The following is a 16,319-nucleotide window of genomic DNA, read 5'->3' on the forward strand; positions in this document are numbered from 1 at the left end:
TTCACGTTGTCATCTGTGAAGGGGACCCTGAGTTTGCCTCCGACAAGGGTTCTCTGGAAGGGGTAACTAAGGTCCGTACAGCACGGTCTCTCAGAGCTGGCTTTGGTGCTTGCCCACCAAGGAGCTTTTCATGAGATGATGGGTCATGATTTCTGTCTATGAGCTCGCCCGGGTCACATCCTTACAACAGACCTCACACGTCGGTATGTGACGCACGCTCCTTCCGCTCCCAGCTGGGGCCACTGAACACCGGTCAGGCCCCTACTCCGGCTGAGTCATCAGACACAATCCCTGTCCTGCCCGCTGGGGGCCTTCTTCCCAGGCTGCGGACGGCTGATAACAATAACCACAGCGGACCCTCGCTGAGCCTCTCCTGCGCCCGAGGCACGGGGCCGAGGACTTTCCAGGCTGCGGCTCTGTTAGTCTGCACCCCAGCCCAATGAGGCCGAGAACTAGCAATATCCCCATTTTGTCCTCAGGGACGCTGAGCTGTGGAGGGATCAGGCAACCGCTCGAGGCATGACTGGCGTGGCTGGGATGCGGATGTAGGCAGCCCGGCCCCAGCACCCAGGTCTTAAACCACTAAGTAGCACAGCCCCTCCTGCACAAGTGCTCAGACTCCCTTCCAAGAGGACCCGCTGTGACCCCAGGCCCAGAGAGAAGCTGGACGGGAGCCTGGCAGCTGCCGGTCTGTCCACGCAGCCCAGAACATGGGGGGTGCAGCCCGAGAGCCGTGGCATCGATTCGCCCATGAACACAGTGGCAGCAGGCATTTGCTGGGCTCCTATTGTATGCTAGGCTTCGCACTGGCACCGAGAACGAGGATTAGGATGCCCTTGCCCTCGGCTCCCAAATGCTCAGAGGTCAGCAAGAGGCTCAAGGCTGGGGACACTGAGCCATTGTGACAGTTCACTCCAACAGAGTGAAGTACCAAGAAAGGGTGCAGACAGGAAGTTCACGGGGTGCTGTGCTGAGCGCTCAAGGAAGCCTTTCTGGAAGAAGTGGATCTGAAAAAAAACTGGGTGGGAGCAAAGAGAAGACCTGGTGGGGTCCGACATGAGAACTTGCACCGTTCAGGCAACCAGCTCAGGAGAGGAGGACAGAAGACTCCCACAAGCAGGAAAACACCCGAAGAAATTAAATGCATGGAAGCTGAGCCCTTCCAGAAGTAGGTCACAGGGTCTGCGCCAGCGAATCTGCCGCTGGTGCTAACTTCTTAATGGATACGAAGTGGGACAGGTGGGAGGTGAAAGGTTAAAGAGGCAAAGCTTGGGTGATCACACACCTCCGCTGCTCCGCCCTGCAGGTGAATCAGGACCTGGGGAGCGCCTCTTAGTTCCTAGACACGGGCTTTGCCTCCAGCTATGAGCAGCAGGCCTGCTTTCCGTGTTTTACTTACAGGGGGAATTTCCTGGATGCTTCAGAATGTCACCTCTGTACTCAGTGACTTCCTGGTCTTTCAGTCTGGGATGTCCTTCTCCCTCTTCCCTTCAGGCCAACCCAGCCAGCCAAGCAGCTATTGATTTAGAATGGCCAAGGAGAGCCAAGATTTCTGCAAATGAGGAAGTTGCCACTGGAACCGTCATTGTTTTGGGGCCGAGACACTCCCACTTGGAGAGGGGCAAAGCTGAACTTTTGAACACCTGCCAGAGCCCAGGGCTCATCATCAGTTAGCAGACTTGGATGCACAGAGCATCTGGAGGAGCCTGGGTACCCCCAGCATGGTCTTCAGGGTCTGCTTGGGGTGGCCACATATGTGCTCAGCAATTCAGCTCTCTCCTGGCCAGAAACACAAGAGCAGCCAGGCTGGCCAACTCCAAGGAGTCCGTCAGGTCTTTTCTGAGGTATATGGTTCTTTAATTACCAGTGCGAGTTATTAACAACCCCCCGATTGCCAAGGTACCCGGGCAGCAATGCCTTTGAAAGCTTCCAGGTGACTCCGACGTGCAGGCAAGTGTGAGAGCCTTCAGCCCCAGACAGCCTGACAGCTCTGTTCTGCAGGCATGCTGCACGGGTGGGCAGGTGCTCCGACAGCTTCACCCTCTCCTTGTGAAGAGGTAGCGTGAAGAGTGTCGCTGAGCTCCTACTCCCGGGATTAGACCAGACTTCTGGGGTTTCCTCCAGGTCTGGATCACCTTTGCCAAGGGTGAGCTCCCAATCTCCTCATTCTTGGTGAGCAATTTTCCAACAGCTGATTGAACCAAAAGCCAATTTCCGGGTCTCAGGACCGTGGACCCCTGTGTGTCACTTATAAATGACAGCCTGCCCTCAGGGGGACTGTGGACACAACCCAGGGAGACCTGGGAAAAAGCACCCTTGGGAATTCTCCAGAGGGTCAGATGCATCCTCTTGGGGTTCTGGCTCTAACTGGGGAAACTGAGACGCCCTCACACTGGGACTCTGGCCAGAAGAGAGCCTGGAGGGAGATGTAGCCCAAGGCCACCGTAGTCCAGACAGCGTGCGTGGGTTGGCCTCTCCCGGAGCTGCTCCAGACCGGGAATTCTGTGCTCGGAGGAAAGGGGAAGTCCACGTTCCAGCCCAGCACCAGAACCTGGTCTCCCTGCCAAGTCAGACGAGGTGTGTTCCATTCCCTCCACCTCGTTTCTAAACATTTACATGCTTTGAGTGATTTAATTACCCGAAAAAGAACTTACCTTGTCAACGTGATTAGCGATCTCTATTAATCGCTGCTTAACTTTTTCCAGATCTTTTCCTTGCCTCTGAAACTTAATAATTTTAAATGTCAGCATTAATAATGGCAAGAATATCAATCAAATCTCATCTTCCCAGCTCCTGGAAACGTGAAGTCTTGAGCTCCACAAACCACCCGGGACCCTCCATGGTTTATAGTGAAACGAGTTCCCATCCTGACGAGTAATTTCCCCGTCTGGGGACTTTCTGAAACTCCCTGAAATTTGCTCAAGCCAAGTGCTCAGAAGACAGTAACTTCTGTGATTTTTCCAGCCTCATAAATGATGGAGGCCGTGACATGTTTTGGCAGAGAAAACAGACAACGAGAAGGCAGTCCAAAGCCATTTTTCATATCATCAACTTGATTTTAACTTCCTCAGAAATTTCCTTTATATATGTTCCTAAAAATTAAACAGTAAAAGTAATAGAAGCTCATGGCACCAAGTCAAACAGTGCAGAGAAGGGAGAAACGTTAATGAGCCCCCCTTCTCCTCTCTAATCTGACCTTCCTGCATGGGAACGGTTTTCTGAGCAACCGTCAAGCTGGTTTCATTCATAGGTGTCGGGCGGGTGAGTTCACGAGAAAAAGTCCCCTAATTCATAACATGGAGTGGAGGCAAGGAATGAATGCAGAGAAGACCGTCTAAAAACAGGGAATTGGAAACTAATTCAAGAGAAAACTAACCTAGCATCAAAGCAGATTTCAGAAGGTAGGATCTTTCCGCTATGTCTCCGCACGCAGCCCGGATTCTCCGATTCATTTTGGGTTGGGACGTATCGGACAATTTTACATGAAACTTCTCCCCCAAATGTGTCAGAATACATTCTAAAGCCATCTGCCATCTCCCCCAAATAATTCCTTTTGGAGAGCTTAGCTACAGAATAGCTCTGCTTTTCCTGCAGTCCTGGCTTTTTATTTTGTAATATCAAATACATTTGCAATATTTTATGCTAATACCAGAAAACCACTTTTTTCAGTAGGTTGTTTGCAATGCTTTTAAGGGTTCATAGAAAATGAAGTTAATCAGAGCAAGTAATAACTTGCTAAATATTTTCTTTTCCGTATTTTTTTTTTTTTTAACCAACTGTACCGAGAAGTTTGAAAAAGTTCTTACCTCCCGGTTGTCTGCTACGATAACCAGCTCTACGTACTTGGTCATCTTGAGGGTCTCTCTTTTATGCTGCCAAAAGTAAACATGGATTTAATTTCTTTTCACACCTCTCCAGGGCTTCCAGAAGACTGTCTGTATCTCTGGACCCAAGCACTTTGCCTAAGGGGAAACTATCCTCACCACCACCACCCGCAGCCCCACCTCTGTTCCCTCTAGAAGTTCACTTCCAACCCCAATGACCTCTGTCAAACCTTCTCCACACGGGTGACCGGTTTCCCTTTCCATACGGGAAATCCTTAAAAAGGAATCCTGCCTGCTGAATCACCGACCGTGGGATCAGAACGAGTCAAGATCATTATTAAATGAAACATGCACATACACAAGCAAAACCAAAGCACTGTCTGGAACAGGAGCAGGCTGATGGCCGTTCGTTTTGGGCTGCATGTAGCACAGAGGAAGATCCCTACAGAAGATGATGGAATTCAGTGTCTTATTTGTGTTGCTTTCCCCTTCACGGTCGAGTGTTGGGATAAGAGAAAAGTGAAAGAGAATATATTTTGAGGTGGGACTGCATGATCCTTCTGGGGAAACAGTAAATAGTCCTCTTCAGGTGGCTTATTTCTTGTGGCTGAAAAATCTAGTTAGAAGCAAAGGACAATAGTGGTCTGGAGAACAGGGAACAGCCAAGCTGATAAACGGAACAGAGTCAGGCGAGGAGGAGGTGCTAGGAGTAAAACCAGAAAGAAACAAAAGAGACAGAATAGAAAGAAACAGTGTCAAGAAAAAATAAAAAGACTGAACTATAATGCCACGGAGCAGGGGGACGGAGGGGGGGAGTGAAATAGTTGAGAGGAATAAGGAAACTGTACATCAAGGGGTAGGGACGGAGAAGATGCAGAACTCACTCTGAAATAAAGGCAGCCTCTGAAGTGGGTTACATTTTCATCAAGTTTCCTCAAAAAACATTTGCACTCTTCCATGAATTACTGGGAGAATCCCAAAGGCATTTTTAGGAGAAAAAGAGCAATTCATGGAGGGTGGTCTCAAAAAGCAAACATTAAAAACAAAAAACAAAGCCTTCTGTTTCTGCAATAAAACGCCGTTGGAGGAAACGGGGGCTGAGGTGGGCTTGGTCCTTGCAGCCGATGGGCTGGTTTTTGTGTTAGTGACACTGCACCCCGTATAAAACTCTCATGCTCTAACCACGCTTTCAGACAAAAGCAAAAATGACCGAGGCATGCTTTGAATCAGCTTTCCAGTCACATAATCCTGAGGGAAACATCTTTTATAAGACAAATCCCCATCAGTCCGGGATCTTCCAAACAGATTTTTACAAGAAAAATGTTTGTATCATAGCAGTGTTCCTGCTCGCCGCCCAGCTGTGCTGATTCATGAATTTAGGGATCCCTCAAGAAATCTGGAAACCTTATGGAGAAGGGAAAAATAAAGCACCAGGAAAGGTATAATTTCTCATACTTTTACAACGTTACAAGAAAAAAAAAGTCAAGGTTGGTGACTACATGCTCCAGGCGTGCTTCCTGGTGATAACTATGTACTCATAAGGGAAAAAAGATGAACCCCAGTGGTACCCACCGGTGTCCCCAGAACAAGCCACCTTTGGAGGGGTGAAGATCTTGCCCCTTTTCCTTCTCGAGGTGTGAAAGAAGCAGATGTCTCTCTTTGTCCCCCGCCCCACAACTTCCCGATTAACCACGAACAGATTCAGCTAATCATACTAAAGAGCATACAGCTCTGTGACAGAAAAAAACCTAATTAATCTTCCCTTGAAAAACCCGCAGAAAGGGCCTTGGTTGTTTAGACGTTTACACCTTTCAGACCACGAAGGGTGAAATAAATGACCAGGGGATTTTTCCCAGTGGCCTTGGATCATCATTTAGAAAATACACAATTCCAGATAATGAAAACAAACACATGAACACAATTTTCCTGTCTCTGCAGTTTTCAGAGAAGTCCAGATTTTCTCATGAATTCAGAGAAATGCAAGCTCAGAGAGAAGCCTAACCACATAATAATAAAAAGCCATGGGGGAGGGGCCGGCTCATGGCCGCGAACATTCATTCTTCCATCAGCGGCACACAGAGAGGCTTAAATTACCTCCACATGACTTCGACCTATCTGGGCTGTCCGGTTAAAAAAAAAAAATCATATTTAAAATTTTTGATATGAAGAGCAACATTTGAAACTGGTGGCTTGATTGAATTTTCATTTTTGGGGTTATAAACAAAAGCCCTTCCCCAAACAGATAGGAACATTAGCCTCTGAGAATGGCCCAACAGAGTCTCCGTTCCAAGGTGGAGACTGAGGCGTTCTCTGAGTCTTGCTCAAGAGGGAACCAGTTCCTGGGCCTCTCGAAGTCATCACAGCCAAGTTCCCAGAGACAGAATATCCCCTGACATGCTGCAACAAGAACTCTGGCACGGGGGACTTAACCCAACCCAACTCAAGTCAGAAAAGCAAGTTAAGATGAAGGTTTCAATAAACGCTTATCATACCTCCTCCCTCATCTGGGCCAGACTATGTGTCTATCATTTACTCACCCCACAAATATCTACTGTCACTCTCTCTGTGACTCGGCACTAGGTCGAGTCCTGGGGATAGAGGGATGGACAAGAAACCCAAGGTCCCAGGCTCATGAGGCTCGAATTCTAGGAGGGGTTAGGAGACAGGGTGACAATAAAGAATCAACGAAAAAAATCTTAGCCTGTAAAAGCGGCAAAACAATAGACATAAACAGTGTTCTGCAAGGAGGATAAAGATGGGGGCGTGTGACAAAGACAGCTGCGAACTGAGGATGAGAAGTAGGTATGTGTGCGGGGAACAGTGTTCAGATAGATGGAATAGCCACAGCAGAAGTTCTGAGGCTGGGAGCACGTGGAGAGTCGTGGCAACAGGCAGGATGGCTACATGGTCTAGAGCGGGAGGAAGGAGTGTGGATGAGCCTTGGACGGGGCAAGGAGGCTGAAGGATCATCTAGTGACCTGAGAGCACCAGGGAGCCCCTGCACAGGAGGTTTTAAAAATAGCACTCTGGCTGCTGGTAGAATGGATTATGGGAAGATAGTAGCAGAAGCCAGGAGTGCAGGTGATTGCTGGTGACAGTTTGGGACAGGAACCATGGAGATCGGCAAACGGGTTCCAGCTGGGTGTGATGCAACCATCAACAAAAGAACAATAACAATGAAGCCAGGGCCCACGTTTCCGTGGGTGGCAAGATCAGCAAATTAAATAAATCCAAAGTTTGGTTTGATCTTCCCCTGAGTAAAAAAGGGTTGTTGTTTGCTCACGAGAGGCTCGGTGCCTGGACTCTGAGGCCACCTTATGAATATTTATGAGCTGAGCCCCGGTCCCTACTCTGCCAGGTCTTCCCCACCATCCTGACACTGGCTTGTGCGGGGGTGTGAAGCACACTGATCACCCTGTGTGCGATGCAGCCCCCGGGGCCCGGCTGATGCTCGGGCAGCACAAGCAGCCCGAAAGAGAGACAGTTCGCTGGAGGAAGGGGCTCCGTCTGACGGGCTGAACGTTAATAGGGACAAATGCAAAATACTGAAGTCGAGCCCACAAAGCCGATGGCACCAGGGAGATCTATTTATTTATCCAGAGTTTTAATGGACTTAAGTCTCAATAGGAATCCACACCTGGAGATTCTGGAGGCTCGGAGCTCAGGGCCAAAGAGGCCATCACTCTGCCTCTTGTCTACCAGCAAGATCTAGGAAGGAGCAACCAAGGCAGCGAGAGCGGTTGATACGGTCTCTGGGGCGGTGTGGACGGCAGATGATCACGTCAGAGAGGCGCTGGGTAGGCCTGCTGTAGTTAGCGGGGTCACATGGCTGTGGCCAGTTCCCGATGTTCAGCGCTCAGGCTCTGCGCCACCATTACGTGTCTTCCACCAAACAGGAGGGGCTGCCTAGAAATCAAAAGCCGTAGACCGGCCCATTTCAGAACGGCTACGTTTGAGGACACACACGGCGTCCCCCTGACGGGCTCAGCAGCCTGAGCCAACACAGCTTCCTACAGGAAGGACTGCCTTTTACGTTTGACTCATAATCACCCGCACTAACGGAGGGGTGCGATAGCACAGATGATCCCCAGAGGAGGGATGACGCAAACATAATTCACATTTGCCTTTGGGATGCATTATGTGATTTTTCTTCCGTGGCAGAGTTCCCAAGCCTTCGCCTACAGCTGGCTCAGGCCAGTGTTAGAACTAGTCTGCGCTCTCGCCCGGCTCCTTGGTGGAGAGGGAAGGAGCGCGGCGAGACGCAGGGCAGCGGAGCGGCTGGGGCTCTGCGGGCCGGACGCAGGGAACCTGCAGAGGTGGGATTGGACTACAAAGCCATGTGACTGCAGGCGCCCCTCCAGAGCGACTTGGGTTCTCACTAAAATCTAACGTAGAGCCTTGTAAAAATGGCAAACAATAGCTCCAGCTTGTATTATTGCCCGTGCATACCCCGAGTGCTGATTTATTCCTGCTGCTCTGTGAAGGGAAACGCAAATATCTGCAGAAAAATCTCAGCCTGCAAACCAGTCTTTGCACCAGTTAACATTTAGCGGGGGCAGAAGATGCTCGCGGAAGCGGGTATGGCCGCGGTGTTGCATAAACAAGAGGAGCTAGCTGCAGTTCCATTGATTTTTTTTTTTTTTTTTTGAGTATAAAATCAGGCGGTGGGAGTGAGCAGGTAAGCTGCACATAACGTGAACATGTCTCTTTCATGTTCACCGGAGACGCTACCCCAAACCACGTGGTCTCCAGTTCCAATCCCCTAGTCGTCCCCGTACTCGAAAATTACGTTTCGTATAGTTTTCATTATGTAGATGTACTTTATGTCATATTTTCTCTTCCACTAAAACAATCACAACTATTTCTAGAGAAAAATGTTGAGGGCAGAGCTGTTGCCTTCCCTTTTTTAAAGGTTCATTTGCACCCCAATATGCATTATTAACAAAACAACATTGTTATTCACGTTTTGCGCTCTCCTCTACCAGTCAGAATGACTGGAAATTACTGTGCCAAGCACAGTTCTAGAAAGCCAGAAGCTTAAAGAACTAAAATATGGCTGGCAAGTAGAGACCGAGCCCGTACTTCTACATGAAATGGCAAACGTATTCGGATGTCATTTAAACTGTCACGTTATAAATCTCACAACATGGGTAATGTGTATTCAACAAGGTGCTCAAAGCAAAGGGCCTTGAAAACAAAATGCAAATGTTCTCCTTGTTTATGACTGGAAAAGCTACAGCTTAATCACTTCTTCTCAGAGGTCTGGAATCGGAGGCAAGAGAGTGTTTGAAGAGTAAAATAAACATGCCCTGGGACCACAGAGGCGGGTCTTTGTGATTGCAACTCTTCAATCTGTCACTCTAAAATGGGTGGGAGGGGGGTGAAAGGCAGGATGGAAACTCTTCTGAGCTACTGTTCACTGTGGGCGGGGGGGGGGGGGGGGGGCGGATTTTTCAAGCTCTGCTCCCTGGGTCTCCACTCCTGAGTATCAGTGTCAAGGTGGGTCACCGTCCCAGACGGGGGTTCTTCCTCTTCTGTGTGATAGGGAAGAAAGGGCAAAGAGGTGGCAAGCCCCTGCCATAGAAAATCTTGTGAGCATATTAAGAAATAGAGGACAATAGGGTCACACGGGCAGAACACCAGATCAGGAAGAATGAACGAAATGAAAACGAAGGTTAGGGGAACACAATTCACAGGTGTGAGGGAAATTTTTACAAATGAGAAGAAATCATTTACGATCATGTTTCCTGTTTGAACTCAGAATAAAAATGATGAGGAATGAACAAAGAGGAATAATATATATGCAATGTTGAATGTTAAGCAGCGGAACACTCCAAGTCAGGAAAGAGAAAATGTGCTGTCTTTTAAGTGGAATCTTGAAGAACACGTCCCTGGACCACCCGATGTTAGCACAACTGACGTCATATCTATGAAATCCTGATTTCTTGTCAACAGAGGAACAGGAAAGCCAGAGATAAAAATCAGGAAATTGTTGGGAATTTCCTATCTGGTTGTACTCACTGAAAGTTAGGGCCCCCAGCCAAATGTGGCTACCCTTACTCCTTTTTAAGAGTGTTCTGCTGCAGGGCATCTGGGTGGCTCAGTTGTTAAGTGTCTGCCTTCGGCTCAGGTCATGATCCCAGGGTCCTGGGGTCAGAGCCCCACCTCGGGCTCCCTGCTCAGCGGGGAGCCTGCTGCTTTCGCTCCCTCTGCCCCTCCCCCCACTCATGCGCTCTCTCTTTCACTCACTTTCTCTCTCAAATAAATAAAATCGTTAAAAAAAACAAAAGAGTGTTCTGCTGCGGCCTGTGGTGCCCACATAATACCGCACATAAAAGGGTCACGCAGCCATTTGGGGTGGAGGTTTCATGATATTGCACCAGAGGGTATTGGGGTCCCTGTGCTTCTGCCTGCTTAGCACGGAGGGAGATCTGTGGCCCAGACTCCATCAGGTAATGACTCTTCCCACTTCTGAAGCAGAAGGAGAGACCTTTGATGAGCAGAGCCAGGAGCAGGTGGCCAGAAAACACAGGAGTGCTTGGACCATCTTGGGAAGGAAGGAAGGACAGGCATGGGCAGCATGGACTGGGGTAAGCAACACTCCTTAGCCACACTGCATGGCCAACATTCTGTTCACCGCGCACAGGCACGCAGGCAAAGACTGGGGATGCTATGCAAATCAGAACAAAAACCCTAACTGTAAAACAGACTTGCCAGTGAAGAAGGCTTTCTCCTCCTGAGGAAGGAGAGCTGCCCAAAGGCAGGTGAGGATCCATTCTCGTCTTATTCATCATCATGGGTGCAATGGTGGGGTGCAACCCTGGGTCTAGGCCCACAGTAGCTTCTCACTGGAGATGTAATGAATGGTAATTTTCTGGCCTCTGAGCCAGACTTTACCCAGCGTAGGTTAATGAGTCTGAGGCTGACATTTGCCAAACAATGATGGAGGTTTCAGTATTTGGTGATGCTCTGCGTACATTGTAGCAACCACTCGATAAACCGGGGGACTCCCAACCCCAGACACAACAACCAGACGGCAAAATTTCTCCAGATGCACTAGCCCTGGGCGCCCCTAGCTAGAGTCCCCACTCCCCAGATTCGTGACCTTGATCTCCCCCCTACCCTTCTTGCCCACGTCTGGGAGGGTGGCGGGAGCCTGTTCTCTGCAGCGAGCGCAGACGTGCTGTGCTGTGATCCACAGGATCCCCAGGTGCCCTTCAGGTTCTCCACTGGGAAGAGCTTGTATGTGTTCGTTTCATTTTTCATTGGTTCCAAGATATAGGTGTTATTTTCAAATGTAATAAGTCCCCTGTTGAAAAAGAAATAAGAAAAAATATATAATCTTAAGGGTAGTTTCTTGTTTATGGCCAAGGCTCTGTTCTTAACGAGAGAAGAAATACAAGGAGAAAAGCCAATTTATTTATATTCTCAGGTTTTAATTGGGAAGGACATTTCTGAGCCATATGTTTGCATGGATTCATCTTGCGAATGTTTTGAAAACAAGTTTGGGAAATGTTTTGTCTCAAATATTTTACGGTAAAGAATAGACTGTGTTTGGCCTCTATGTTTTTTTTTTAATTTTGATTTATAATTTTTTTACTTCTCTAAGATATATTTCTGGGAAAAGGAGTTGAGAGATGTTTCATCTGCTTAGAAAGTAATTCTATCTGGATTAGCAGATGTGATTCAGAAGGGAAATCTTTTTCTTTAAAGGAAAATTCTTGCTTGTGAATTATGCAGCCTGATCAACTGTTTCCTAAATATTTGAAAGGATTCTGATATCAGGTTGAGTATAAACTTATACTTATTTATGGGAGCTGTGAATAAAGGAAGCAATGTAGATGCACAAAGCATTAGAATGGCTTCTTGAAGGCTGAGCTCTGCCCCCTGCTCTAACTTGGTTAAAGGTGGATCACTCCTGGGTGCCTGGGTGGCTCAGCTGGTTAAGCGACTGCCTTCGGCTCAGGTCATGATCCTGGAGTCCCAGGATCGAGTCCCGCATCGGGCTCCCTGTCAACAGGGAGTCTGCTTCTCCCTCTGACCCTCCCCCCTCTCATGTGCTCTCTCTCTCTCATTCTCTCTCTCTCAAATAAATAAAATCTTTAAAAAAAAAAAAAAGGTGGATCACTCCCCATAGGAGCCAAGACCACTGGGAGACATCCTAGCCCTGAGGCTGGCGAGGTGGCCTTCAGAGTCTGGCAGTCTGGTGTAAGTTCCAGCTGTGTGACCTTGACCTCTTTGAACCTTGGTTTCCTTACCTGGAAAATGAGGTCATAATACCTAGTTTTCAGGGCTGCTATGTCATCCAGTTAAAACTTTTAGCCCTGTGGAGGCCATAAATCAGTGCTTAAATGGTAGTTGTCCTCTTTGTTATTAACAAGGGCAAGTCCATGGACTAGGCTTCTGTTAACATGTTACTCCAAATTCCAAATTCCTGACAATTTCAGGAAGGTCTTGTGCTTTGATAACACATCTACCCACATACTGGCCGTTGATGACTCCCTGATATGAAATAGAGCAGTAATATGATAAACACACTTCTGGGAATGACAATAAGAAAGAAAGAAACCTTTGAAGTAACTTTAAATTTGGGAATAAAAGTATAAATTCTTTTAAAAAACAGACAAATTTGCTAAACATTCCACCTTGCAGAGACAGACAGTGGCCTCAGGCCACGGACCACAATGCATGTCTGACCTTCTGGTGCAGGACAGGCCCAGTTCTGCTTCCCAGAAATCAGCAGCGCTAACCTAGGGGTGTCAGCTTCCTTCAAGTGATAGGGAACACTGGCCTACATGATGGTTTTTGTTTCTCTTTTCCAGTGTGGGACAGGAAAGTACTTTAATTTAAAAGGCTCTTCTTGATATTGAAAGAAGGATTTTCTTTGGAGAAACGGCAATTTGAGTAATAGGAAACTGGCAGCTTTAAGACTTCCCACACAATAATGGAAGCTTCTAGTGACTTCCATTCTTTAGCAAGGCAACCACAATCTCTCCACTAGAGAAATGCATCACATTTTCGTGTGAGATTTATTGCACTGTAAACAGACATGTTGAACATAGTGAACCTTAACCTTTTTTGAGACATGAATGCTTTTATACCCTCCTCTGAAAAATTCACATGTATGTATATCTGCAGTATTTTGCAGATAACGTCAGAAGATTCAGGACTATGGATGAGGTCCATGAGCTCCAGTTTTAGGGCAGTAGTTCTAACACATAATTTATATTGCCTCAACCCAAGAATTTGAGTATGCCTTCATCCTTAAGAAATAGCTGAAAAAGTTGGTTGCTCCATTGGTTTTCTTCAGAAAATCTGAGCCTTTTTCCAAAAGAGGGACCTTGTGAAATGTTCTTTTGTCATTCATTATTGCTTATTTCAGTCATTCACTCGTGCTATGCTTATCGTTCCAAATTTAGCATATGTGCTGCAGAAGCAAGCACCATCCTATGCTTATTGATGGCCCATTTATAGGTGAATATTTAGTCACTCTTAGATTTTAAAAGAATGATGGAATTTCAATACTCAAATAGTATGGAAGGAAGAGGTTTGAATGAGTCAAATATGTATTTTGAACACAACTGGTGAACAAACACTCACTACTCAATTCATTGTTATTCAACTGGTTTACTCCACCAGTCCTATGTAATGAAGTCACAGACTAAGGAAAAGAGAAAGATCATGCCTGGGATGGCTGTGCCCCAGCTCATGTCTTTGTGTGTCTCCAGTAGATTGTACGGACATGACTTTGGCCATCAGTTCTGTCGGGGTGGCTTGTATCTCTCTTCTTAAAAAGTTCTTTATGAAACAAAACTTAGATTTCTAAGTTTGGAATGGGTAATGGGATTTTTGTTTATTAAAGTTGATTTTAAATAGCCTAAATTAAGAAAGAGTACTTAAAAATGATAGGCCAAGGGAATGCGGAAGACAAACACACTTGAAGGGAAAATACGGATTTGCTAAAAAACTGACTTTCCTGCCCTAAAACAAAGATGATACCAACATTTCATTTGATACTGCAACATTTTCTATTTTGCGTTAGAGTTAAGTAAGCTGGACACTCACAGTAAAACATGTCACCAAGTTCTAATCATGAGAAACAAATCACTGAAAAAGTTTTTCTACTTAATGGAAAATTTTTAGAAATTGTTACTTAGTCATAAAAATGTTCTCATATCTCCTTTTATCTTTTAAGTCATCCAAAGGCCAGATGTTGAGAAACTGGGGTGAAGGCTTTCCCTTTGCTCTAAACAATTGGCAGCCTGTAATACAGCTTAATTAAATAATTGCTTTGGACTGTCGTGGGTATAATTAATCATTTAGCCCTAGAGATTGCTGGAAACAACAGTGGACACAAAATTCAAGGATTCAGGGTTTCTGAGATGTAAAATTTTGATGTTCTCACAGCCCTTGCTGGCCCCAAGCTAGATAAGCGAGTGTAATTTAAGTTGAATGTTAAAGATATTTAGTTGTAAACTTTGGAGTTGAAAGTATCTCGGAATATGGAATTTAAATCCAGCAGACTTTGAGGTTGTGGTTCTTTCCCCTTGCCAGAGTGGGGCAGAAAAATGAAGACCCCGGGTACCTTTTCTAGGGGGAGAGTAAGAGGATTGGGAGGATTTTGGAGGATACTGGACCGGCCATCATGGCGGGCAGTGAATTGAGTGTAGTGAAAGGAGGAAGCAGAAGAGAAAGGGGTGGTTGGGCGTGATGAGGGCCACCCCTGATGGTGCTCTGCCCGGGCTGTGCTCCTTGCATTTATCACTGAGTGGACCTGCACATCGTTGTAGCTCTGGCGATTACCCCCACCATCAAAGACACTTGGGCAGCTGGAGGCAGCGCTGGGACCTGTGTGCCCAAGCCCTGTACCTTTCAACCCTTCCGCTCTCCTGTCTCCCTCTAGGGCTCTTTTGAGAATGGGCTGGGGCCCTGGACAAAGATGAGCATGATGGAGGAGAAAAAAAGCCAGAGAAAATAGGCAGCCTTACTTTAAATTTTAAAATCTTGTTGTTTTTCCTTCAATAGAAACTTAGAGGAATCTATTAAAATTTTAAATTGACTTCGTTAGCTTTCAAGGTGAAAACTCAGGAGGCCTGTATTTCCTCGAGATAAGTTTTTGTTTTTCTCAAAATTCAGTTTTTAATCTCCAAAGCAACGGTGCATCAGGCAATAACACAGCTTAATGTTGTTGTTCTTATTACGATTTTTCTTACTACTCCCAGGCAAGCAGGAGAGTGGCACGGATTTTGACTACCTGTAATAAGGTAATGATTAGAATATATGAATTATCCAGACTAGCTCCATGTTCAATTGCTAATTGAATTTTCTTGGAAAAAAGACTTTTGGTCTCAGTATCAGGCTGCCAATCATAAGTTAGAAATGCGGTTGGCATGAAATTTAATTTCAGCTCTTTCCTGGAGGAGCCCATGGGTAAAAGCAATATCCCACCTCACCTACGCTGGATACGGTGATCACGGCGATTAGTGAACACGCAAGCCCTGGAGGGCTTACTCTCAACAAGTAATTTCCATGGGAACTACTCATGTATGATCAAGACAAATTTGCATTGTCCCCTACTACGTGTGAAGCCCTAGGCAGGCTCTGGTAGAACCCACAAAGACATCTCACCCATGGTTCCCGTTTCAAATGTAATCATATCGGGGTTTGGGAGGCATATGACAAAAGAGGTAAAATGTTAGACTATTATAAAAGATTTTAATAGTAGTTGTGAGTGGCACATCAATAATAATAATAGCAGCTAGGATTTATGAAGACACCACTCCCCTGAGCCAGGCTCCTTTTTACAAAGAACAGTTTATCGAGAAATGATTCAACATACCATTAAGTTCACTCTTTAAGCAGGCAATTCAATGATTTTTAGTACATTCAATGAGGTGTGCAAACATCGCCACTTACTCTAGAACAATTTCATCACCCCCCCAAAAAAAAACCCATGTCCCCATTATCAGTCACTCCATAGGCTCTCTGGCTCCATGAGCCCGGCTTCTGAATCCTCTATTTTCTCTGATATTTACAGCGATCCTTTTAGAGCAGGTATCATGAGCCCCTTTTATGAACAGGAAGCTAATGCTAAGAGCCCAAGGTTGCTGTGGTGGGTAGAATAGTGTTGCCCAAAAGGATATGTCTGACTCCCAACCCTGGTCCCTGCAAATGGAACCCTTGGAAAAAGGGTCTTTACAGATGGGGTTTTGTTAAGGATCTCAAGATGAGCTCCTCCTGGATTGACGGTGGGCCCTAGATTCAATGACACGTGCCCTTAGAGAAAAAGGAGAAGACAGAGACATGTGGGGAGGCATGAAGGTGGCAGCAGAAACCAGGGACGGGGCGAAACCCATGTCCCCATTATCAGTCACTCCATAGGCTGTCCTGCCCCATGAGCCCGGCTTCTGAATCCAGCCAGGGCAGGCCAACGGTGGCCAGTAGCCACCAGGAGTCAGGAGCGAGGCATGGGGTGCACCCCCCGTCCAACGCTGC

General features: G+C 46.7%; 1 protein-coding gene across 2 annotated transcripts in view; it reads right to left on the reverse strand.

Annotated features, from left to right (window-relative positions):
* Positions 1–16,319, reverse strand: part of LOC116643982 (disintegrin and metalloproteinase domain-containing protein 12-like) — a 583,570-nt gene that overhangs the window by 92,147 nt on the left and 475,104 nt on the right. For both annotated transcript variants that reach the window (XM_032423146.1, XM_032423141.1), the window contains 3 exons: positions 10,947–11,133; positions 3,807–3,872; positions 2,655–2,726 (listed from right to left, as the gene is read on the reverse strand). In XM_032423146.1, coding sequence (XP_032279037.1) covers positions 2,655–2,726; positions 3,807–3,872; positions 10,947–11,133 — 325 coding nt within the window. The remainder of the gene's footprint in view (positions 1–2,654; positions 2,727–3,806; positions 3,873–10,946; positions 11,134–16,319) is intronic.

This window comes from Phoca vitulina, unplaced genomic scaffold, assembly GCF_004348235.1.
Source record: "Phoca vitulina isolate PV1807 unplaced genomic scaffold, GSC_HSeal_1.0 scaffold28, whole genome shotgun sequence".
Classification (NCBI taxonomy): domain Eukaryota; kingdom Metazoa; phylum Chordata; class Mammalia; order Carnivora; family Phocidae; genus Phoca; species Phoca vitulina.